The 26,953-nt window shown below is 37.1% G+C and overlaps 1 protein-coding gene across 5 annotated transcripts in view; it reads left to right on the forward strand.

Annotated features, from left to right (window-relative positions):
- Positions 1 to 15,261: 15,261 nt before the first annotated feature.
- ZNF420 (zinc finger protein 420) overlaps positions 15,262 to 26,953 on the forward strand; it is a 32,809-nt gene continuing 21,117 nt past the window's right edge. For 4 of the 5 annotated variants that reach the window (XR_004347088.1, XM_032614466.1, XM_032614463.1 and 1 more), the window contains exons 1-3: positions 15,262 to 15,763; positions 17,279 to 17,329; positions 26,012 to 26,100. Coding sequence is in view for 2 of the 5 variants with exons in the window: in XM_032614466.1 (XP_032470357.1) it covers positions 26,092 to 26,100 (9 nt within the window). In the remaining 3 variants the exon portion in view is untranslated. The remainder of the gene's footprint in view (positions 15,764 to 17,278; positions 17,330 to 26,011; positions 26,101 to 26,953) is intronic. The other variant, XM_032614462.1, reaches the window with a different exon arrangement.

Genomic DNA, 26,953 nt, shown 5'->3' on the forward strand with positions numbered 1-26,953 from the left:
CTTGGGATTTTCTACATAGATAATCATGTCGGCTATAAACAGGGACAGTTTTTTTCTTCTAGTCTGTCTTTTGTTTTTCTTCCCTTATGGTGACTATTACTTCCAGTGTTATGTTGAGTAAGAGTGGTACAAGCATATATCCTTGCCTTGTTTCTGATCTTAGGGGGAAACTCTCAGTCTTTCACTGTTAAGTATTATGTTAGCTATAGGTTTTGTGTAGGTGCTCTTTTTTATTTTTTTATCTTTTTTTATTTAACATCTTTATTGGAGTGTAATTGCTTTACAATGTTGTGTTAGTTTCTGCTGTATAACATAGTGAATCAGCTATATGCATATGTATATCCCCATATCCCCTCCCACTTGCGTCTCCCTCCCACCCTCCTTATCCCACCCCTCTAGGTGGTCACAAAGCACCGAGCAGATCTCCCTGTGCCGTGCAGCTACTTCCCACTACCTATTTTATGTTTGGTAGTGTATATATGTCAATGCTATTCTCTCACCTTGTCCCAGCTTACCCTTCCCCCTCCCTGTGTCCTCAAGTCCATTATCTACATCTGTGCCTTTATTTCTGTCCTGCCCCTAGGTTCATGAGAACCTTTTTTTCTTGTTTTTAGATTCCATATATATGTGTCAGCGTACAGTATTTTTTTTTCTCTTTCTGACTTACTTCACTCTGTATGACAGACTCTGGGTCCATCCACCTCACTACAAATAACTCAATTTCGTTTCTTTTTATGGATGACTAATATTCCATTGTATATATGTGCCACATCTTCTTTATCCATTCATCTGTTGATGGACGCTTAGGTTTCTTCCATGTCCTGGCTATTGTAAATAGTGCTGCAATGAACATTGTGGTACATTGTCTCTTTTTGAATTATGGTTTTCTCAGGGTATATGCCCAGTAGTGGGATTGCTGGGTCATATGGTCATTCTATTTTTAGTTTTTTAAGGAACCTCCATACTGTTCTCCATAGTGGCTGTATCAATTTACATTCCCAGGTGACCATAGATGTGTGGGTTTATCTCTGGGCTTTCTATCCTGTTCCATTGATCTATATTTCTGTTTTTGTGCCAGTAACATACTGACTTGACTACTGTAGCTATGTAGTATAGTCTGAAGTCTGGGAGCCTGATTCCTCCAGCTCCATTATTTTTCTCAAGATTGTTCTGGCTATTCGGAGTCTCTTGTGTTTCCATACAAATTGAGCAATTTTTTGTTCTAGTTCTTTGAAAAATGCCATTGGTAGTTTGAAAGGGATTACATTGAATCTGTAGATTGCTTTGGGTAGTATAGTCACTTTCACACTGTTGATTCTTCCAATCCAAGAACATAGTATATCTCTCCATATGTTTGTATCATCTTTAATTTCTTTCATCAGTGTCTTATAGTTTTCTGCATATAGGTCTTTTGTCTCCTTAGGTAGGTTTATTCCTAGGTATTTTATTCTTTTTGTTGCAGTGGTAAGTGGGACTGTTTCCTTAATTTCTCTTTCAGATATTTCATCATTAGTGTATAGGAATGCAAGACATTTCTGTGCATTAATTTTTTATCCTGCTGCTCTACCAAATTCATTGATTAGCTCTAGTAGTTTTCTAATAGCATCTTTAGGATTCTCTATGTATAGTATCATGTCATCTGCAAACAGTGACAGTTTTACTTCCTTTCTGATTTGCATTCCTTTTATTTCTTTTTCTTCTCTGATTGCTGTGGCTAAAACTTCCAGAGCTATGTGGAATGATAGTGGTGAGAGTGGGCAACCTTGTCTTGTTTCTGATCTTAACGGAAACGGTTTCAGTTTTTCACCATTGAGAATGATGTTGGCTGTGGGTTTGTCATCTATGGCCTTTATTATGTTGAGGTAGGTTCCCTCTATGCCTATTTTCTGGAGAGTTTTTATCATAAATGGGTGTTGAATTTTGTCAAAAGCTTTTTCTGCATCTATTGAGATGATCATATGGTTTTTCTCCTTCAATTTGTTCATATGTTTTATCACATTGATTGATTTGTGTATATTGAAGAATCCTTGAATTCCTGGAATAAACCCCACTTGATCATGGTGTATGATCCTTTTAATGGGCTGTTGGATTCTGTTTGCTAGTATTTTGTCAAGGATATTTGCATCTATGTTCGTCAGAAATATTGGCCTGTAGTTTTCTTTTTTTTGTGACATCTTTGTCTGGTTTTGGTATCAGGGTGATGGTGGCCTCATAGAAGGAGTTTGGGAGTGCTCCTCTCTCTGCTATATTTTGGAAGAATTTGAGAAGGGGAGGTGTTAGCTCTTCTCTAAATGTTTGATAGAATTCGCCTGTGAAGCCATCTGGTCCTGGGCTTTTGTTTCTTGGAAGATTTTTAATCACAGCTTAAATTTCAGTACTTGTGATTGGTCTGTTTATATTTTCTCTTTCTTCCTGGTTCAGTCTCAGAAGGTTGTGCTTTTCTAAGCTTTTGTCCATTTTTCCAGGTTATCCATTTCATTGGCATATAGTTGCTTGTAATAATCTCTCATGATCCTTCGTATTTCTGCAGTGTCAGTTGTTACTTCTTTTTCATTTCTAATTCTGTTGATTTGAGTCTTCTCCCTTTTTTTCTTGATGAGTCTGGCTAATGGTTTATCAATTTTGTTTATCTTCTCAAAGAACCAGCTTTTAGGTTTATTGACCTTTGCTATTGTTTCCTTCATTTCATTTTCATTTGTTTCTGATCTGATCTTTATGATTTTTTTCCTCTGCTAACTTTGGGGTTTATTTTTTTTGTTCTTTCTCTAATTGCTTTAGGTGTAAGGTTAGGTTGTTTATTTGAGATTTTTCTTGTTTCTTTAGGTAGGGTTGTATTGCTATAAACTTCCCTCTTAGAACTGCTTTTGCTGCATCCCATAGGTTTTGGGTCGTCGTGTTTTCATTGTCATTTGTTTCTAGATATTTTTTATTTCCTCTTTGATTTCTTCAGTGATCTCTTGTTTATTTAGTAGCATATTGTTTAGCCTCTATGTGTTTGTATTTTTTACAGTTTTTTCCTATAATTGATATCTAGTCTCATAACATTGCGGTCAGAAAAGATACTTGATATGATTTTAATTTCTTTTAATCTACCAAGGCTTGATTTATGACCCAGGATATGGTCTATCCTGGAGAACGTTCCATGAGCACTTGAGAAGAAAGTGTATTCTGTTGTTTTTGGATGGAATGTCCTATAAATATCACTTAAGTCCATCTTGTTTAATGTGTCATTTAAAGCTTGTGTTTCCTTATTTATTTTCATTTTGGATGATATGTCCATTGGTGAAAGTGGGGTGTTAAAGTCCCCTACTGTCATTGTGTTACTGTTGATTTCTCCTTTTTTGGCTGTTAGCATTTGCCTTATGTATTGAGGTGTTCCTATGTTGGGTGCATAAATATTTACAATTGTTATACCTTCTTCTTGGTTGATCCCTTGATCATTATATAGTGTCCTTCTTTATCTCTTGTAATAGTCTTTATTTTGAAGTCTATTTTGTCTGATATGAGAATTGCTACTCCAGCTTTCTTTGATTTCCATTTGTGTGGTATATCCTTTTTCCATCCCCTCTCTTTCAGTCTGTATGTGTCCCTAGGTCCAAAGTGGGTCTCTTGTAGACAGCATATATATGGGTCTTGTTTTTGTACCCATTCAGCCAGTCTATGTCTTTTGGTTGGAGCATTTAATCCATTTACATTTAAGGTAGTTATCAATATGTATGCTTCTCTTACCATTTTCTTAATTGTTTTGGGTTTGTTATTGTAGGTCTTTTCCTTCTCTTGTGTTTCCTGCCTAGAGGAGTTTCTTTAGCATTTGTTGTAAAGGTGGTTTGGTGGTGTTGAATTCTCTTAACTTTTGCTTATCTTTAAAGCAAATCCTTGCGGGTAGAGTAATCTTGGTTATAGGTTTTTCCCTTTCATCACTTTAAATATGTCCTGCCACTCCCTTCTGGCTTGCAGAGTTTTTGCTGAAAAATCAGCTGTTAACCTTATGGGGATTCCCTTGTATGTTATTTCCCTTGCTGCTTTTAATATTTTTTCTTTGTATTTAATGTTTGATAGTTTGATTAATATGTGTCTTGATGTGTTTCTCTTTGGTTTTATCCTGTATGGTACTCTCTGTGCTTCCTGGACTTCATTGACTATTTCCTGTGTTAGGGAGATTTTATACTATAATCTCTTCAAATATTTTCTCAGACCATTTCTTTTTCTCTTCTTCTTCTGGGACCCCTATACTTTGAAGGTTGGTGCATTTAATGGGCGGGGTTTAGGAAGGGGTGGAACTTAGGCAAGGGTGGGGTTTAGGGTGGGAGGGGCCTAGGTGGGGGTTGGGTGACGTTTGAGTGTGGGGTGGGGAGTGGTGGGGCAAAGTTCAAGTGTGGAGCGGGGCCTCTGCTTAAGACCTGCACAGAGGGGGAGAGGCAGCACGTCTAATGCAGGGTCTCTGCAGTGTGGGATTTTGGAGTTTGGAGGTAGAGCCCTGAGTGATGGAGTGTGGGTGGGGTTTAGGCCCAGCTCGTTGCAGGGGGTCTCCGAGTGTAGAGGTAGGGTGCTGGGTGGGGGTGTAAGGGCAGGGCTTTGGTTCTGCATGGCAGGAGAGGCTCCGAGGGCAGAGGATTAGGCCTGGGAGCCCAACAATCTCCCTGGTGCCTAAGTGGACAGGGAAAGCACTGGCTCTGTTCCCTTCTGTTCCTTTGCGCCCCTCCCCACTGTCTCCCATAGGGTCTCCCCTGTTGCCACTGGACCCCTAACCGTGAGTGGGTCCCACTGGGTGTAGGAACTCCTTGCCTCCCCTAGCCACCCCTCAAGTGTGCTGATCCCAGAGGTCCGGCCTTTACTTTTGCTCCCCCATCCCTCCCTCCCACTCGCTCAGGACCCACGTGGCTGGAGGGGGCCTAGGTGGGCAGAGGATCAGGCCCGGGATCTCAGCAGGTTCCTGGGGGCCCAAGTGGGCAGGGGAAAGCTGGCCCTGCTCCCTTTTGATTCTCTGCCCTCCCAGTGGTTCCCCAATTTCCCCCTTTGGGCATGGGTTCCCTTCCCCTCCCCCAGCTGTCCCTCAGGGGCGCCAATCCCATCCCGCCTCCACTTCTCCTTCCACTTCTCTCCCCTCATGCCCCACGTCCTACCCAGTTGCTGGGGGTTTCTCCCATACCCTTTGGTACCATGGTCCCCCACTGGTGCCTGGTAGGTGCCCTAGTTGTAAGGAGGTGTAAATTCCGTGTCCTAATAGCCATTTTGACTCCACCCTCCCGGTGCTCTTTTTTAAATTGAAGTTGTTCCCCTCTGTTCCTAATCTCTTGAGTTTTTTTTTTTTTAATCATGAATGGATGTTGGATATTATCGAATGCTTTTTCTGCAGCAGTTAAAATTTTTCTGAAGCAGTTGATCATAGGATTTTTCTTCTTCAACGTGTTGATATGGTGGATTACATTGATTTTTTTAAATGTCAAATCTGTCTTATATACCTGTAATAAATCCCACTCAGTATGTTGTATAATTTCCTTGTTGGATTTGATTTGCTAACATTTTGTTGAGGATTTTTGTGTCTAAAATTATGATGGTTTTTTTACCCCCAAGTCTTTGTCTCACTTGGGGATCAGTGTAGTACTGGTCTCATAAAATGAGTTGGGAAGTGTTTCTTCTATTTTCTGGAAGAAGTTGTGTAAAATCTGTGTTCATTCTTCAAATGTTTGTAATAAACTGCCAGTGGAGACACCTGGGCCCCAGGATTTCTTTTGGGGGAGCTTTACAGTATAAATTCAGTTTCTTTATGGTTATCTGGTTATTTGGGATATCTGCTTTATCTCAGTTGAGATTTAGTAGTTTGTAGGGTTTTGTTTTTATTTTTATTTTTAGCCATGCTGCACGGCTTGTGGGATCTCAGTTCCCCAACCAGGAACTGAACCTGGGCCATGGCAGTGAAAGCGCCGAATCCTAACCACTAGACCACCTCCCTAGTAGTTTGTGTTTTATGAGAAATCTAGAACAATTAGTTCTACACTTGAAAATTTTCAAAACCCCTCCCCTAATAAAATTTTTGAAGCTCATTCTGTGAGGCTAGTACTATAGCCCTAGTTTCAAAATCAAACAAGAGCAGATAATAATAGATAAATGCTGTAAATGATAATAGATATACTCTACGTAAAGCATAAATAACATCTAACATACAATTAAAAGAATGCAAAGGAATACCACTTATCCAGAATGTCTGATTTACCTTTTCTAGGTTAATTATAATTCCAGAGATTAGAAATTATATTTCTAAGACTTGTTTATGATGGAAAGATGACTTGACACAGCCTCAAGTCATTTTCATTCCCTTAGTATATGGTTTTAGAATATGATGTGTTTCTCAAGCTTCTTTGAGCATGACCCAAAATGAAGAAATACATTTGAAATGTATTTCCAGTACATAAAGAAATTTAAATTAAAATTTCATATAATACTGTTCCTTGGAGAAGTTCATTGAAACCACATTTTGACTGAATGCTTAATAGCTAAGTTTTAAAATTAATATTTGGCTTAAGACAAATGCACCAAAATAAAAACAATTCTGGTATACAAAAAATAATCTGAATTTTTTTTTTCTTGTTTGATAGATTGTGTTAAATGGTTTCAAGTTTTTATTCCATCATGAAATTTTGAGAGTTTTTTCCTCGAGGTAGGAAATCTTTTTTTTTTTTTCTTTTTAGGTATAGATGACATAAACATTATTTTAGTTTCAGGTGTACATGATTTTTCCACATTTGCATATATTGCAAAATGATCACCACAGTAAGTCTAGTTAACATCTGCCACCAGATGGAGAGGTTGTGGAAAAAAGGGAACTCTCCTATGTATAACGTAATTTATGACCGTCAATAATAGGGGAAAAGATAGCCTTTTCACATTCTGGGACATTTGCTGCGCATGCACACATAAATTACACTCCTTTATTTTACAGAAAGAGATTGATCCTAAAAGATTTTTTTTAAAGTATTATTTATTTATTTTTGGCTGCATTGGTCTTCATCGCTGCTCATGGGCTTTCTCTAGTTGCGGCCAGCGGGGGCTACTCTTCATTGCAGTGAGTGGGCTTCTCATAGCGGTGGCTTGTCTTTGTTGTGGAGCACAGGCTCTAGGCATGCGGGCTTCAATAGTTGTGGCACGCAGGGCTCAGTAGTTGTGACTCACGAGCTCTAGAGCACAGGGCTTAGTTGCTCCATGGCATGTGGGGTCTTCCCGGACCAGGGCTTGAACCTGTGTCACCTGCATTGGCAGGCGGATTCTTAACCACTGTGCCATGAGGGAAATCCCCCAAAAGATTTTATAACAACCAAAAATGTGGAAGACAAAACTATAAACCCTTAAGAAGATAATGTAGGAGGCTAAATTTATGACCTTAGTGTAAGATAATGATTTCTTAAAACACGTCTTTAAAAAATTTTAATAAATCTGACATTGAACTTCTATTTATTAAAAGATTCCCTAGAGAATGAAAAGACAAGCTATAAACTGGGAGAAGATATTTTCAACACATATGACTAACACAAAAACATCCAAAATATTTTTTATAAAGTTCTATAATTAATGACAACCCAAGAAAAAAATGAGCACAGAACTTTAAGAGGCATTTCATGTTAGACAAATGGCCAATAAACATATGTTTCAAAACAAAAAAAACTTAACCTTAATCAGGGAAATGTGAATTAAAACCAAAATGAGATTTCATTTCATATCCATATACCAGATTGGCCTAAACTTAAAATTTTCAGAATTTCAAATGTTAGTAAAGAATAAAAATTGAAAAATCTCCTTTGGAAAATATTGCACATTGTCTAGTAAAGCTGAAGATATTTGCATGCTCCAAATACCCTATGTTTAGTGATACCACATTCATAATATATATCCTAGAATAGGGGCTGGCAAACTATGGCCCACTGGCTAAATCCTGCCACTGCCTGTTTTTGTAAATAAAGTTTTATTGGAACACAGCCACACTCATTCTTTTACATATTGTCCATTGCTGCTGTCATGCTACAATGGCAGAACTGATGAGTTGTAATAGAGGCTATTGGACCTGCAAAGTCTAAAGTATTTCCTATATGTCTTTATATAGAAAAAGTTTGCACACCTCCGCGCTAGAGCAACCTCTGCATATCCATCAGTCAACATGTACAAGAATGTTTATAGCAGCACTGTAATATCAAATTTTGAAACAATCTACATTGCTATTTATAGAAAATGGATTTAAAAACATGATATACTCATGCAATAGAATACCATACAGAAGTGAAAATGAATTATAGCTATGTGGCTAAATCTCACACTAATATGTTGACAAAGAAAGCAAGTCATAGGGACTTCCCTGGTGGTCCAGTGGGTAAGACTCCATGCTCCCAATGCAGGGGGCCCAGTTTCGATCCTTGGTCGGGGAACTAGATCCCACATGCCACAACTAAGAGTTCACATGCTGCAACTAAGAGCCTGCATGCCACAACTAAGAAGTCCCCCTGCCGCAAATAAGAAGCCCGCATGCTGCAACTAAGAGCCTGCATGCCCCAACTAAAGATCCTGCGTGCCGCAATGAAGATCCAGTGTGCTGCAACTAAGACACTTAGCAGCCAAAATAAATAAATATTTTAAAAAAGCAAATCATAGAATGTATATTTATATAAAACTAAAATATATGCATAGATAAACAACATAGTTTTGGAGTACATGGTTCAAACTATAAAGAAAAGCAACAGAATTATGAACACAAAATTCAGGATAACTATTATGGTTGTGGGGAAAGGAAAGGGAGTAGATATGTAGGGGTCTTCAAAGTTAGTAGTAATATCCTCTTTCTTAGAATAGGTAGTCGGTACACAGGTTTTGCTGTATTGTGAGTCATTACACCTTAAATATATTTAATAAATATTATTTTAGATATACCCAAATTTAATAGAAACTATCTTTGAAAGCTACCAGTTAACAGAGGGAATGAAAATTAAATTCTTTTGCTAGGTCATACTGAAGTGGACTTAATTTTAATTTCCCCCATTGTACTGTAGCTTCTAAGGCAACTTTTCAAATAACATTATAATAATTCCTGTTAACTGAAAAACTGAACTTTATTAGGCAATGGTTTCACCTTGTGTGATTTCTCCTCACTCACCTAGACTCTTGTCGCTTGTCCTTCAACTACGTTTATCTCATGATTCAATAAGAACATTATAATGAGATTAGAATCTAACCATCTTACATATAGCAAAAGATAAGGAACAGGCCAGGCTCTGGCTGTTCAATAACTGAACCCCATTTCCATGGTTACCAGGAAAGCAAGGCCATCCTAGGAAGACCTAGAAAAAAGTGTGAACGATGGGAAAATATAGCTATGGGCAGAGTTGTCTTTGCACAACTCTGCAAAGCTCTATTTTCTGAGAACATGAACCAAAAATACAGGAAAGCACTTGGAAAAAACACAAAGGGACAAACAAGCTCCAGATGGTAGATTTAAAATTTTGGTAAGAAGATGTCCTTCTCTAGCCAGATGAGATCCCTCTAGTTTTCCAGCATAGAGTTCAATGATCTCTCCTCCTCTTAGGAGAAGTCTTGAAAGTCACTAGCCCCTGCAATGACAAATTCCTAATCACCCAAAGCCAAGATCAAGATCTAGGAGATGGCCATCATGAATGAGGAACTATTCAGATATGTTCCAGCATTCTGACAAGTGTAGAATGATTAAAAGAAATTATGATGCTCAACAGATTCCATGTAATCTTTAATATACATGTCACAATAAAACATATACCATGTTAACAACTTTTAACAACTCAGTCATAAATACTCAAAATGTATTCCATCATTACTTCAAAACACTAATGGTCTGTTTTTAAATATTATGAACATTTGAAAGTTATATGAATTTCAATGCAATATTTTATGTTTCAAAACACGGAAAAGGCAGATTATTAAACAGTATATAGTATATGACATCATTTTCTGTGACTATATAAATATATAAATGGCACTTGGTAAGATAAACCTAGAATGTGGTTATCTCTTGGCTATGAGATTATCAGTGATTAAGTTTTTTTCTTTTTAAGTTTATTTCTAAAGTTTTCAATAATGACCATTTATTATGCTCAAGAACATGTATATTTTTCTAACATTTTTATACTTGGTTAAATAGAAGCTGTTTTCAAATAAGAAAAAAAGAAATAGAGACTCTGGATAATTTTTAAACTATTGCTATATTTTTCCTAATTGGAGTTTATTGTGAGTTCTTGAAATTTGAATGAGTGTTTTGTTTGTGAAATATACAGTTGTGTGTTCAATTCCTGACTAAAACATAATTACTGGAAGTTATTTAAACCTTTTGCTAAAGGTTTAAATACCTTTAATAGTGCTAGTACCTAAAATAGTGCTAGTCTATTTAACTTTACTTCTGAACCAGCCCAATTGGACCAAACTATCCCAAACAGCTATCAAGTTGCCTTATTCAACTATCTTCAGTTTTGATTTAATAAGGTCATCAAAAGAAAAACTGCAAGTAAAGCTGATCTCACAAAATCCATTACTATCAAGAGATTCTGGGCTTACCTGGTGGCGCAGTGGTTGGGAGTCCGCCTGCCGATGCGGGGGATACGGGTTCGTGCCCCGGTCTGGGAGGATCCCACGTGCCGCGGAGCGGCTGGGCCCGTGGGCCATGGCTGCTGGGCCTGCGCGTCCGGGGCCTGTGCTCCGCGGCGGGAGAGGCCACAACAGTGAGAGGCCCGCGTGCCGCAAAAAAAAAAAAAAGTCCTTTATATTTTGTACATGAGATAACAGTAGTCCCTCCTCTGAACTTCCAGAACATGTATTTGTAACTTGGAAATGACTTTTATATACTCTTAGAACTTCAGTACAGCTTTTATCTTCTTTGCTAGGCTAAAAACAACTTTTCATCTTTGTACCTTTCTTAAGTACCTAATACCTTTTATATTATAATGCTTGATAAATATCCTCATCTTTAACCTAACTCTTCATTTTTATTGATTTCTCAGAAGTAACAATTTGACAGGCGCCCGTAAGTGAATGCAAAAGAGTGCTGATGGGAGTATCATTTATTATGTTGAAAAAAATGGCAACATAATGTTCATCATAGGGATTTAAATAAATTGTGGTAAATCTAAACAATAGAATAGGACTATCTATCCAGCCATTCACATATATTATATAGCACATTAATAATGAACATGGGTAGATAACACCAATATAATACTGAATTAAATATTTAAGATTCATTCTTGTTAATTTAAAATTTATTATCTTTAAAAATCCAAGTTTATTGGATGCATAACATTCCACTGCATGTGTACCACAAATAACTATATCTTTGTTAAGGATATATATTTGAAAAGATCATCTCAAAAAATCTCCTCAGAAAGTGGCTAGCTCCAGGCCTGGGACAGAGAATGTACAATATAAGTCTTGAATACCTGTATCAAAAAGTAAGGAATTGCTCAATGACAAATGGGGATTACAGGAGCCAGCTTGAGAGGCCAAATTTGTACAATTTGAGCAACACAAAGAATGATGGTAATAAATGGACTAAAATACTTTGTTCCTTGTGCTAAAATACTTCAAATGACAAAAAAAATCCATCAGTCAGAGATACTCAGAATAGAAAACCCAGACATAGAGAAGAAAAGGGGGGAAAGGCAAAGCTTTTATATAAGAGAATGATAAAATTAAAAATCACCACTGCGAGCCCCAATTTTATAACTTATTTAGGCAAGAATCATCAACGGATGCTAAAAACATTAGGCAAAATGTTATATGTGAAATGGTCTCAAAATATTCCTGTCAGATTACTTCTTGACTTACAAAGAAAAAAAGCAACTTTTATTATGGAGAAATCAGGTACACACACTACTCAAATCAAAGTGATCAACTTTAGTATTACCAATAATGGATCAAACTTAAATTATGTGCTTCTTGATGTGATACAATAGGAAGTATACAGCACCACCCCTAGTATTCTTGTCAAATATATTTAAACTTAACCTAACCATGACAAAACAAACAAATCCAGAATGTTAGGCACTGTACAAGACAAACGTTCTAGATTCTTCGACTCTTTTTTTTTTTCTTCGACTCTTTAAAATGTCATTGTGAAACACAAAACAGGTAAGGGGAATACTGCTCTACAGTAAAAAGATATGACCTCTCTCCACCATGTGAGAAAACAGCGAGATGGTTACCCAGGAAGTGCTCTCACCCGGAACCAAATCTGCCTGTACCTTGACCTTGGAGTTCCCAGCCTCCAGAACTGTGAAATATAAATATTGTTTTTTTAAAAAAGGGCCCATCCAATGCAATATGTGACCTTGATTTGGATTGTGTATTAATTTTTAAAATAAATTTATTTATTTTATTTTTGACTGTGCTGGGTCTTTGTTGCCGCAGGGCTTTCTCTAGTTGTGGTGAGCGAGGGCTACTCTTTGTTGCGGTGCGCAGGCTTCTCACTGTGGTCGGTTCTTTTGTTGCAGAGCACGGGCTCTAGGCGCACAGGCTTCAGTAGTTGCAGCGTGTGGGCTCGGTAGTTGTGGCTCACGGGCTCTAGAGCGCAGGCTCAGTAGTTGTGGCACAGGGGCTTAGTTGCTCCGTGGCATGTGGGATCTTCCTGGACCAGGGCTTGAACCCGCATCCGCTGCATTGGCAAGCAGATTCTTAACTACTGCGCCACCAGGGAAGTCCCTGTATCAATTTTTTAAAAATGCACATATAGGATATCAGGGAAACAACAAAGGCAATTTAAATACACATTATATATTAGATATTATGAATCAATGTTAAATTTCTTACGTGTTTTCTTGATAATGAATACTCATAATGTTGCACTTACTCATAAATAGAGCAAAAAACAAACAAAAATATGTAAATAGGTGTAGACAGAGATTAAGAAAATGGTGAAAAATGTTAAAAACTGTTGAATGTATGTAAAGGATATAGAGTGTACATCATTATAATATTCTCTTGCTTTTCCTATAGCTTAAAATTTTTTTTAATAAAAACTTAGTGAAAAATTATTATAAAAATACTAGAGTACCTTAAATACTTTCCTGAGATCACTGATTCAATGTCTGACTCATATGTGCTGGTATAAACCCCAATCTATTGGCAGAAGGTCAAAATCATTGGCCAGCATTGATAAAGATTCTCAAAGAAAATGATCCAATGCCAGGAAAAAGAATATACTCACCAGTGCTGTTCATGGGTAACCACTACCACAGGGCTCTAGTTGCTGGGTTGAAGTAGTAACTAATCCTTAAGGGTCTACAAGGTCAAAATAGGCCATAACATAAATCTGAAACTGCCAGCTGATAAACAACAAGGCACCTGGGGCCTATGAAAAATTATTGCCTGAGTTTCCTTCTCTCTGCAGTCTTCTGCATGTTTTTCTGGATTTTGTCTGCTTCCACAGAGTTTAGGATTCTTGACTCACTTTCTTGCTCCAAAATCTTCAACGTCTCCATTTTCTTTTGAATTTTAAAATTAAAATTTAAATACATGAGTAATATGTTTTCCTTGTAAGGAAAAAATAGATTATCAGTAATGCTTAAAGTCCTCTTTGTCACTTCTTCCCCTTTACTGTAAGTCCTCTCTTCTAGCCTCAAAGGTTACCATTGACAGGAGCCATATCCCTCCAAAAAATATATACTATTTTTTATATTAAGTATATTACATGGTATGCTAAAAAAAAGTCCTCCTCAGCTCCTGCAGTCTGTATTTCTAAAGGTCTTCACTTTTTTGGGTCAAAGTACCTCTGTCAATCTGATAAAGCTGTCTATACTTTCTCTGAAAAGAAAAATCACATTTATCTATACATACAAAATGTCACAAGTGTAACATACAATAAGAAACCCATCCACATGGAACCTATTCATCTCAGGTTAATAATTCCTGTTTTTTACTTTAAACAATAGCCTCCTTTCTCTTGCAAGAAGTCATCACAACTACTCAAAAGCCAAAAGAGATAACCCAGAATCAAACAGAGGTAGCTTGAGATCAATGCATGCTGTCCAATTTGAAACCAGAATGTGTATCTCTTAAAAAAAAAAACAAAAAACCAATCTACGTCTCCCATGTATACAATGACAAAATTTTTGCTCCACTTTAACACTTCGACTCCCTCTAAGTCAGTGCAATTTGACCATCTTTATTTCACATAGCTATACTGGATCAAGCACACAGGTTCATTCATTCAACAATCTTGGTCACCAAACTTGCTACTCCATTCACATTATTTGGAAGAGATCAAAGTATTTGGTAAATGGTCCTGAAAATCAAACAAGCTTTATTAGCTTTCCCCTCCGAAGGAGTGGTGAAATGACAGCTCCATCTCCTTTGTGTTGGAAATTCACAAGTTTGTGATTATTTTTTTTTAAAAGGCCATGAGGTCTTGACACAAGTGAAGACAAGTCCAGGCTTGCCAACAGACCTACAGCCCTAAGTTCTTTGCTCTCTGTGAGCCAAGGTATGTTCAAAAGAAAATGGGGACAAGGGTTTGATCTAGAATTCAGGAAATCTGACTAATGCTGGACTCTAATGAAATTCACTCTTCTTATGCATAAAGTTATTTTATTGTTTTATTAGTTGGATGGCCTCTCAAACTTACCCAATAATGTCCCCTTAATAGTAGAAAAGAAAGAATGTCTACTTTGAAGGGCTGTGGCAGAGTAAAAAGCGGTTACCCTAGGGCTACCTTTGAAATTATCTTTCTTAAAAAATAAACAAAACCCAACTATGTTGATTTTACATTCTTCCCCATAATACATTTATTTGATCCAATAGAAAAATCATGTCTAAATTATCTGCCAAGTGAATAACCTTTTCCAGATCATCAAATTAGTGTTCAAGGAAGAAATAATTTGACCATCCATCGTTTTCTCACAGTCACATATATGCTCTTTTGCTAGTCAAACTCCTAACATTCTGAAGATATAGGCACAAGAAAAGTACCTTTATATTGACACAAATCATCACCAGTCACACAACCACACTCAATTACGGCACAAAACAAACTACAAAAGTAGAAGTCCCTTAATATGTCAGACAATCCCACACAGTTATAAAATGCTATTACCGCGCAGCTTCAAGTACGAATAACCTCACACCCGACAGCACGTAGAATCACGCACAGGCAGAAATAACCATACACTCGGCCACTGAGGGACTCCCAGTCCACCCGAAAATATCTCGCGTTGTCTCACAAATATTCACAAGCACCAAAGGGCCTAACAAGGCACACAGAGGGTCTCATGCCAGTCTGACGCTCAGGCTGGTGCCCTGCACCTGCCCCACCGGCGGGTCCCACTTTCTTCTGACATGTGTAAGGCCCCGAGCCCACTCAACACTCGCCTCGGTCTCAGGGGCCAACTGCCCGAGGCGAGCGCGCCCCACGCCTGCGCACTGAGCGCAGGCGGGCTCTCCCAGAAATCCCCGGGGCGCGGCAGTCGGGGCGAGTTAGTTCTAGCAGCGGGGGTCCTCGAATCCAGCGGAGAGTTTGTGGGCTGGGTCTCCTAACGTTCTCGCTGGCCAGCCACAGCCTGCCCGGAGTTGGACTACATTTCCCAGAGCCACCGCGTCCCGAACGCGGCTTCATTTCCGTTTGTTCGCGCGACTTGGGGACCTCGCGTGGGGAGAGGGCTGCGTCTGTGGGAGAGTTTGGCCTGGCTCCTGCAGGGCGGGCGAACCCGAAGCCGGGCTGGGATTCCGGGCACCAGGTCCTGGACCCTGAACTGCACCCTCTGTCGAGGTGAGTATGTCCGGAATACCAGGGTGGAAACGCTCGGAGGAAGCGTCACTGGAATTACGTGGGTGGCCGTGTCTCCTGGTGTTTTGTGTGCGTGTGTGCGCGTGTGTGCGTACGCGCGCGCGCGACAGCCAGCCTGGTATTGGTGACTGTATGGGCGAATGGTCGTGTACTACTGTGGTTTTGTGTGTGTTTGTGTGAGTGTGAGTTGTTTTGACTCTGAGGCTGTGATAGTACTGCTATGACTTTGTTTGTGACCGCGTGCTTACTTGACTGGAAATGTGCTTATGTGACAGTGTAATTGCCTGTGGACTGCGTGCTTATGACTCTGAGGTGTGCGACAGTGTTGTTGTGACAGGGTGTTTGGAAGTGCTTGTGTTACTTTGAGGTTTTGTATGTGTTACTAGGGTTTGCCTGTGACTTCGAAGTGCTACGACACTTTCTGTGACACGAGGTTTGTGATTGCTTGTTTCCTTGACCTGGTACTTGGTTGTGTTTTTCTATCTGATTGGATGACTGTGTGCCGTTTTCATGACTGTATGAAGAGAGTAAAAGTGCTGTTGTGAAAGGTTATTTTGGGCTGTGTGTGTCCCCAACAGGGTGCTTGTGTATGCTTGAGTGATTGTGTGTATGCTCTGTGTATGATTGGGTTTTAAGACTAGATGGTCAGACAGTGTAGCATTAACTTGGTGATTGTGACTCTGGCCGTGTAACTGTGGAAATGTGATTGTGTGTGACTTTGTGAGTTATTTGTATATTTTATAGTCTGTGATCTTATGGGAGTTTAGTGGGGTACAGAGGTAAAATTGCAGTTTGGTAATTTCTGGGGTTCATTCTGTGGCTGAGCCAGCCTATGGATTAAGAATCCCTTGTGGCTTTGTCCTCCTCTGAGGACTTGACTTATTTCTCTTTTGATCACAGTGATTACCACACCCTACCCCCCACCCCCCATTTCACACATTGCCTGTAGTGCTTCATTTTTCATATCCATCCTTAGTTTGCCCTGGGATTGTAGATGTAGCTTCCCTGCTGCTTGCTGGTGCTCTCTCACCTTACAGCATTAAGGGTTTTGGATGCAGAGAAGTGACAGGAAGGAAGAAGTCAGAAATTTGAACCCCTGAATGAAGAGTATTAGTTATTTCTAAGGCACAGATCTGGACTGGAGATGAGAATTTTAGAGCTGATAGCACCTTCAAGACAGGTCACTTGGAAATGTAATGGGATTCCAGGAGTGGGAATACTTCCAGAGAGCGTGCTAGAGGAGTCAGCTTGAGAACCTGTAGCACTCCCCTTCAGGACTCCATCTCCAGCAGACAGTCTTGAATTGAGAAGCAAATTCTAGCCCAAGATGGCTGTGAACTTGGCCCTTCTTTCTAATATAGAAAGTGCAGAACTGTTCTAGTCTCCTTTTGACTTTCCTCTATTAAATGGAGGGGTAGATTGGTGGCGTTCTAATTTAGAGTATACCCTAAGAAAGGCCCAGTATCTCATGATTCTTTTTTCTTTCCCTGAGAATAGCGCCCAGAGGAAGAAAGAATGGCTGTTATACAATCAGAAGCAAGCTCCAAGGTGCGTAGATGTTTTCTCTTTGTTTCGTGAAATGCCTTTGTTTTTTCAGGACATAGGAATCTTTGGGTTTTTTTTTTTTGTTTCTTTATTTTTGGCAGCGTTGGGTCCTTGTTGCTGTGCACGGGCTTTCTCTAGTTGCGGTGAATGGGGGCTACTCTTCGTTGTGGTGTACGTGTTTCCCATTGCAGTGGCTTCTCTCATTGCGGAGCAGGGCCCTAGGCGTGCAGGCTTCAGTAGTTGTGGCATGTGGGCTCAGTAGTTGTGGCTTGGCTCTAGAGTACAGGCTCAGTATCTGTGGCGCACGGGCTTAGTTGCTCTGCGGCATGTGGGATCTTCCCCGACCAGGGCTCGAACCCGTGTCCCCTGCATTGACAGGCAGATTCTTAACCACTCTGCCACCAGGGAAGTCCCGAATCTTTGTTTCTTTTTGAAATTTCCTAGGTAAGCCTTCTCAAATGATGGAGGGGCAAGGCAATTTTCTGTAGATTGAGAGCAAGGAATATGTGCAGTTAATTGTGATAGATGCTTCCCAATAGCGGTTAAATTAAGGAAGAATGGATTTGAGATCCATAAATTTAAAAATGAAGAGCTCTTTTGTGTTATTTCTGACATAGCAGCATTCTGTTTTTTTAACTTTTTAAAATGTTAATTTTCAGAGGTACACAGAAGTGTACCTCTGTACTATCGTATGCCCAACTTAAAAGTTATCACTTGCCAATCTTATTTCAGTTATTCTGCCTTCAGTTCAAAATACCTCCTAATTTGCCTTTTTATTTCTTCTTTGTCTTATGAGTTATTTAGTAACATGTTATTTAGTTTTCAAACATTTTAAGGATCTTCCAGAGGTCTTTCTGCTACTGATTTCTATCTTCATTCCATTTTATTCAGAGAATATACTTTGTATGACTTGAATTCTTTTAAATTTATTAAGATTTATTTTATGACCCAGAATGTGTGGTCTATCCTAGTACATGTTTGTTGTGCACTTGAAAAGACTGTATTCTGCCACTGTTGCGTGGAATGTTCTATACATATCTGCTAGGTCAGATGGATTAGTAGTGTTTAAATCTTCTGTACCCGTATTGAATTTGTTGGATATACCTCTTTCTCTTTGTACAGTAGTTTCTATCAGTTTCTGCTTCATTTATTTTGAAGCTCTGTTATTAGGTACATAAATGTTTCAGATTATATGTCCTAATGTTGAATTGACTCCTTTATCATTATGAAATGGTCTTGTAATATTCTTTGCTCTGAACATTTACTTTATCTGATATTTAATATAGGCACTTCAGCTTTCTTTTCATTAGTGTTAGCATGGTATATCTTTTTCTATACTTTTACTTTTAACCTATTTGTGTTCTGATAAAGTACATTTCTTGTAGGCAGCATTTAGTTGGATCTTGTGTTTTTATCCAGTTTAACAATACCTGTCTTTTAATTGGAGTGTTTTTACCATTTATGTTTAGTGTGATTATTGGTATACTTTGGGTCAAATCTGTCATCTTTCCATTTATATTTGTTCCATCTCTTCTTTATTTCTTTTTCCATATTTTCTGCTTCCTTTTGGATTGAGAGAAAGAGTTTAAAAATAACAATACCAACATTTTTACTAATCTTATGAATATAGAAAACAACCAAGACTTCTTGGAGTTCAATAGGATATAACCCACTAAGGATCTATAATCAAATTACTGTGTTTTTAAAGTCGCCTATAATAACACCTTTCATATAGATAAGTCATCAACTTGAGAGACACAGGCTCATTTGTTTCACCTTGCTTTCTACTTTTAGGGATTGTTTTCCCACCACTTTGATTTAATTTTGTTTTAAAATTAAATAGGATATTTACATATTTCTAAAATCAAAACTGTAGATCAAGGTGAATTTAGAGAAGTCTAGCATCCATTCCTATCTCTTCCACCTTGTTTTTCTTCCCTCTGTAGATAACTACCTGTGCTTCTCTTTGGTTTATTCTTCTATTTTTCTTTCAAATGATATATATATATATATATATATATATGTATATATGTTTATGTGTTTGTATGTATATGTATGTCTTTTTTATCTTCATTCTTAGTCAAAAAGGAGCATTCCTTGTATGCTGTTCTGCATTTTCCTTTTTTTTCCTCACATATTTAATGTATCCCAGAGATCACTGCATAAGCAGCCTATAGAGATCCTCCTCATTCTTTTTAATAGCTTCATTTTATGTTGTGTGGGTATACTGCTTTATTCAGCCAGTCTCCTACAGGTGGGCATTGGTGGTTTTTTCCCCAGTGTTTTCTTGATAACTGTGTATATTGTCTCTATGGTTTATCTTTGGAGCAAATTTCTAGAAGTGGCCTACTTTTCGTTTATTTTAATGCTTTTGACATAAATTCTACCCAAATCACAACCTTAAGTAATAATAAAATTGGTCCATTTCCTCATTTTTCCCCTTTCTTACTTTTTTCTCCATTACCCAAATTTTCAAAAAAAAGTCTTAAGAGTCTGTCTTTATACTGTTAAATATTCTTTTTTCTCTGAATTTATTGAGAATTTCTCTTTTTAACCATAACATACCCTTGTTTTAAATTTCAGGAAGCTATTATTTCCTAGTTTTATGACATCAAAGTAGTACATGTTTGTTGGAATGATTTAGAAAATACAAAAGGAAACAAATAAGGAAGAAAATAAAAATTACTCAGAAACCCTCCTTTGGAATGAATCTTAGTTCATATTTGGAATCTATCCTTCAAGTCTTTCTTTTTTACTTCTTATTATGGAAAAATTCAAACATATGCAAAGCTAAAAGTACAGTGTAAGGCACCCCTGTGTACTCTACCCATCACTCAGCTTCAACAAATATCAGTTTAAGGCTAAACATGTTTCATCTATGGTTCTACTACTCTCTCCCCCGACCCAAAAATGCATGGATTATTTTGAAGTAAATTCCAGATATATAATTTCATTCACAAGTATTTTAGTGGGTGTTTCTAAAATATAAGGACTTTTTATTTTAAAAACAAAACCACAGTGTCATTACTATTAAAAAGAAAAAAAGAACTCAGTACTCTCTTAATGTCATAAAATAGCCAGTTAGTGTTGTTTTCCCCATTGCCCATAGATAATTTTTTATGGTTTGTTAGAATCAAGATCCAAACAATGAGCTCGGTGCTTGTGATGACCTAGATGGGTGGAATGGGGGGTGGGGGTGGGGGTGGGAGGGAGGTCCAAGAGGGAGGGAATGTAGGTATACATATAGCTAATTCACTTCATTGTATAGCAGAAACTAACACATTGTACAGCAGAAATTAACACAACACTGTAAAGCAATTATACTTCAATAAAAAAAAAAACCTGTCCAAAAACAAGATCCAAAGAATGTCTGTTTAATGTAATAAGAAGATATATTTCTTATATCTTTCTTTTTCTCTTTTCTTTCAGTTTTATTTGTTCCAGAAACAGAGTTTCTTACAGAGTTACCCATATTCTGGATTTTGTTGATTGCATATATGTGGTGTTATTTAACATGTTCCTTTAACCCTGTATTTCTTGTAAACTGGCATTTGTAGAGGCTTGATCAGGTTCAGGTTTTTTGTGTTTTTGCTTGTTTGTTTTATGCTAATCCTTCATACATAATGATATATACATCTATGAAGTAGTGAATATTTGTTTTCCTTTATGTGATGTTAGCAGCCATTGATAATCTTTATTTGGAATCCATTATTTTATCAGAAGTCACAAAATATTATTTAATTCTGTCATTTCTTCTGCATTTATTAGCTGGGATACTTCTGTAAAGGGAGAGCCATCCTCTCATCAATGTCTTGGTTACTCTGAAGTATAGCTTATGCAAAAAAAGTAGAATAAAAGCTTGATTTTACTCTCATTTTTCAGCATCTTCCAAAGTTTATTGTGTGTTTTCCTTTTAAATTATCATTATGAACTTGTAGATTCAAATATATTTGGTATGTTTCAGTCTATAGCAGTTATTCTATATTATATTCTATATATATTATATTCTATATAATATATAATATATATAATATTTATATAATATAATATTATATTATATAATATTATATGTTATATATATTCTTATTAATACTCAAACTGTCCATCTGTTGCCAGTGGGATCCTCTTTACTACCTCCGATTTGGCTCCTTTTGAATTCCTTTTTATTACTGTTGGAGTTTGTGGTATATTCCAAACTTTCTGGTGTGACAAGATGTTCTAGGCCCATCTTGTCCATTTTCCTGTGTTAAACATGAAATCAGCCACTTCTCTGTGGAGCCCTGGTTCCTTTTAGTGAGAAGTGGTTTTAAGAAGCCACAATTAGGATAGTTGGAGTTCTCATTGCTTCTGGTTGTTATTGCTTGTAGGTCTTTACAGAGTTGGTTAAATATGTATTTTTTAGAAGGAGAAAAATACATCCTGAGTTTATAATGATATTTCCAATTGAATTTAAAGGTTATAGAGTTTTTCTTGATTTTTACATTCGTATTTCTTTTTGTACTCTGAAAATCTTTATTCTTAATAACATTAAGATAAATACATACTCATTGATGTATGTGTGTGTAATCATTTCAGAATTGTCTGTTTTAGAATAACAATGCCAATATTATTAATAATCTCTTTTATTTTATAAAACTTTTGTTAATAATACTTAATAAATTTATTAATATTAATAATAGTATAGTTACTGAAAAACAGCTATTTGGTTATCTGTTATTAGTTATTTGGTCTGTAGGTTATATTGCACTAGGAATCTAATGTCAAATGTACGTATTTGAAAATTCCTTGAAATAACCACTTCCCTTCTGTGTTTACCCTGCTAGTATTATGAACAGGTAAGTTTGTTTCACTTTGCTTTCGGTTCTTAGGGATTTTTTTCCAGTTTGATTTAATTTTGTCTTAACAGTTATACAAAACATACTCACAGTTCCAAAGTCAAATGGATTCTATTTGATACCACCTTATAATGTTTTGTGTGTGTTCACGAGAGATATTGAGCTAAAATTTTTTTCTTGCAATATTTTTGTCAGGTTTTGATGTTACGGGTTTTTTGCCTCAAAATGTAAAGGAGATTGTCTACTCCTTTTCTTATTTTCTGAAAGAGTTTGTGAAGGAATAGTATTATATCTGCCTTAAATGTTGGTAGAACTTACTGGTGAAGCCATCTGGGTCTTCTCTGTAGACAGGGTGTTTTATTTTGTTTTACTAAAAATTCGATTTCTGTAATATCTATGGGGCAGTTTATATTTTCTATTTCTTCTTGTGTGACTTTTGATAATTTGTGTTTTAATGAATTTGTCCATATCGTTCATATTGTCAAATTTATTGGCATAGGGTTGCATTATCCTTTTAATGCCTGTAAGATCAGTATTCTCTTCTCCATATTGGTAATTTTTTTTCTTCATAGACTTGCTAGGAGCTTATCAACTCTATTAATCTTTTGAAAGAACAAGTTTTTTGCTTTGTTGATTCTCTGTTAAAATCCATTTTGGATCAATTGTGGATTTTGTGTTTATTTCTATTATTTATTTTCCTCTTACTTTGGGCTTCATTTGTTCTTCTTTAACCAGCTCCTTAAGGTGGGAACTGATGGTACACATTCCTTTTTTTCTAGCATTTAAAGCTATAAATTTTCCTTTAAATACTGTTTTTGCTGCAGCCCACAAAATTTGGTAAGTTGTGTTTTTATTGTCATTCAGTTCAGCATATTTTTTAATGTCTTTTGTGATTTCTTCTTATGAGTTATTTAGAAGTGTGTTTAATTTGCAAATATTTGGAGGTACTACTAGACCTCTTACTGTTATTTCTAATTTAATAGTGTGTGGACAAAGACCAGAAAATATACTCTGAATGATTCAAATTTAAAATATTTTTGATACTTTGTTTCTTTCCCACACCTGACTTAGTGCCTAGCCATGCATTGCAGTATCCTAAGGAGTTGCAGTCCAAGGACTCAGGCCTCCCAGCCAGCCATGCTCTTATGCACATCTGCCTTCCTACCACAAGTGCCTCCATTATGATACCTCTTTATCAGGCATCGACTTCCTTATCGTGTATATGGAGGCAAACCTTGAAGATACTTTTTCTTCACTGTGACTCAGTACTCAATACTTTTCTACTCCTAGCCCTTCCCCCATCTCCCTCTCCATGAAGTGGGAGGGGTCTTTTGTTTGGTACTCTCTTGGCAGTGAGATGGTTCCATAAATCTGGGTTTATCCATTAGACCTTCTCTAGGTGCTGTTCCATGGGGGAAAATGGAAGAGTGGGGAAGTCAGCGCTGTCTCTGGGTTAGCCTCTTGCTTATACTAGCTGATTAGTAAGTGATTAAACATTAAAGGCTTGACTGGTACTGTCATTTGGCTGTTGTCTTCGTCAGCTTTTCTGACAACCAGCAGGTCAGCTCTATCTAGCACAGCTCAGCTCTTGACAGTTGAGTGTGGTATTCTTGACAGTCGGGTATGGTATCAGTTATCACATGGTACTTGATAGTGTTGTGTAAATCCTCTATATTGTTACTCTTTTTTTTTTTTTTTTTTTTTTTTTTTTTTTTTTGCGGTACGTGGGCCTCTCACTGCTGTGGCCTCTCCTGTTGCAGAGCACAGGCTCCGGACGCACAGGCTCAGCGGCCATGGCTCACGGGCCGCTCCGTGGCATGTGGGATCTTCCCGGACCGGGGCACGAACCCGTGTCCCCTGCATCGGCAGGCAGACTCTCAACCACTGCTCCACCAGGGAAGCCCTGTTACTCATTTTTAAGAATCTACTTGTTGTATCAATTACTGAGAGAAAGATGTTAAAACTTCCAAATCTGACTGTGGATTTGTCTCTTTCTTCCTTTAGTTCTTTCAAGTTTTACTTTATATATGTTGATACTCTTTTGTTATATCTTACACATTTATGATTGCTGTGTTTTCTTGATGAATTTATCATTTATTGCCAGTGTTACTCTTTGTCTATGTTGCCTTATATTAATACAGGTACACAAGCTTTCTTATGCTTAGTGTTTGTATGGTATATATTTCTGCAGTTAACTTTTTTTTAATCTTTATTGGAGTATAGTTGCTTTACAATGTTGTATTAGTTTCTTGCTTTCTCCATTTAACTGTTAACCCATCTGTTTATGTTTAAAGTGCATTTCTTGTAAAGAGAATACAATTGGAATTTGCTTTTTTATCTTTCCTTGACATTGTCTTTTTATTGGAATAGTTGAACTGTTTACCTTTAAGTTAAGTAAAATTTAGTTTAAGCCCTGCCAGGGACGGGAGCATCCATATACATGTCTTTTATGAAGAACTTGGCACTTTTTGGAGTTTAATTCATTTAAATGTATTTGTGTCTTCAGCTCTGTGATAAATTTTTTTTTAATTCTGAATTTACATCTTATCTGAATTCTTTTTTTATCGTCACGATGGGCACAGTTATCTATTGTAGCTGGAAGAAGTGGAATTTCTAATTAAATATTTATTGATCACCTATATCAATGATTCTCTGTAGGGGCAGTGACTTTCCCTAGGGATGTTTTCGAAATATAGCTGGGTTCTTTTGAATGTTTAAATAACTGGGTTGAGGGTGAAGGCTTCTGGCTTTTGAAGGACTGAAGCAAACCATGGATCTAGATCACAGCTTAGAAAGCTTTTCTGTAAAGGGCTAGACAGTACATATTTTAGGCTTTATGGGCCATATGGTCTCTCTTGCACCTGTTCAACTCTGCCATTATAGTGTGAAAGTAGCCAAAGACAGTATATAAGTGAATGAATATAGATGTGTTCCAGTAAAGCTTTATTTTTAAAAATAATTGGTGGGCAGTAGTTTGCCAACTTTTAGATGTCCTGAAGTGCACAACAAAGAAATTGTCTGTGACCTGCAAAATGAGGACCATAGCTGGGGGAAAAATGTGTTTATAATTATCTGGGTCTGGCACCTCTCACGTAAAGCATTTTTTGCCTGATTTTTTTGAATTGCTGCACTTATCTATTTTACTATTATTGCATGGTTTTACTGTCAGCTAAACCTTCCAGGAACGCTACCATAGTTTGATTGAGAAAAGATTGTACTTTGTTTTATTCAGAAATTTACTGAGTTTTTTTAAACCATTTAAAAAAGTTACAGCACTGATGGCAACACTGCTTGTGATAAGACTTGCTAGTATCACATACTTGTAGAAGTCTTCATTTGTAGGTAATGCATTTCATTGATTCTACACACACATACACACACATACATACATCTATGGCCTTTATTTTAAAATGTCAACTATAAATAAAAGATGTCAACCATATTAAGTTGAATATTGTAATCTTATAAATCTAAATGTGTTCATTTTAAGTAGTTGTAAGCCTAAGTATTTAACTATTGGAGCCTTCTATGTAGTTGTGTATGGTCATTAACATATTAAAGTTTAACAGTTGGTCATTATCTCTGTTTTTGGTATAATGTATATGTGTTTTATTACCTATAAGTTTCATTTCAGAAATAGTAAAGAAGTTGTAAATGTTTCCTCTTTGTATATAGAGAGAGCATTGAGTTTGACCAGGGTAAGAATCACCACCTGTATCTCCCCTGCTTAGTGTATATTTGGGGGATGGGAGAAAGAGACAGGAAGAGGAGAACAACAAAGATAACTCTAACTTACCCATTTGGAGCTTTGCAAAAAGCATGGTCTCATGGTTCTGTTTCTCCCCCCCAGTACTGCCTTTTCCAGACTCTGTGCTTCTCTAAGATAGGAACCCAGAAGATGATTGATCATTTCTTGCAGCTGTAAAAACCATGGCTCAGGTAAATCAGTGTTTCCTTGTGCCCTCTTTAAATAATCACTTTTTTACAGAATATGTGCATGTTTGCATTCCTTATTCCTAAAAGTTCCTTCCTGACTCACCCCATTCATGAGTGTGCTTTCCAGTTTTTTCCAGTCTTATAAGTGATAGTGTCTTCCCTAAGTATGTCTTTCTAATCTAACCTATATTCACATACTTATGCAAAAGTCCAATGAGCATCTTTGACTGGGAACACTGATACAGCAAAAGCAGAGTCCCTGATTTTTTAAGATTTGTACATACCACCCATGAGAAAACTTTGACCTTCTCTTTAGACCTACATTTCCTGGTTAGACAAGATAGGATTTGGTCTTGACTGGGCTTAGTGTCCATACATGGCAAACCTCGTGCTTTGTGAGCTTTTAAGATAAGGAACATATTAGGGATTGAATACAGAGAGATCAGGGATCTTCCCTGGGAATCCGTGATTGACGAATACCAGTAACATGGATCATTTTAAGATTCAACATTTTGTGCTAATCTTGAATGTGTAAGTTTAGATTATCTTTTCTACCTTTCTGTTGCTTAGCATAAAGAAAAGGTAAGTTTTTAAGTGATTAATAGTAACAAGAAAGATGATTATTCACGTGATGATGCCGTTGAGAATTATAAACTACCAAAAGTAAAAAATGCTTACAAGGTTTTTATGTAACCTAAAGTGTTCAGTGATGCACACTTATTAAGTCAGATACATTCATTATATGGAGCTATTTTACAGTCTATTAAAAATACTTACTAAATTATTGGTAACCAGGAAAATGCTTATGTAATATTCTGATATAATGGTGAACCTGAGGTTTCAATAAATTCTTTAA

Source organism: Phocoena sinus, chromosome 19 (assembly GCF_008692025.1).
Source record: "Phocoena sinus isolate mPhoSin1 chromosome 19, mPhoSin1.pri, whole genome shotgun sequence".
Lineage (NCBI taxonomy): Eukaryota > Metazoa > Chordata > Mammalia > Artiodactyla > Phocoenidae > Phocoena > Phocoena sinus.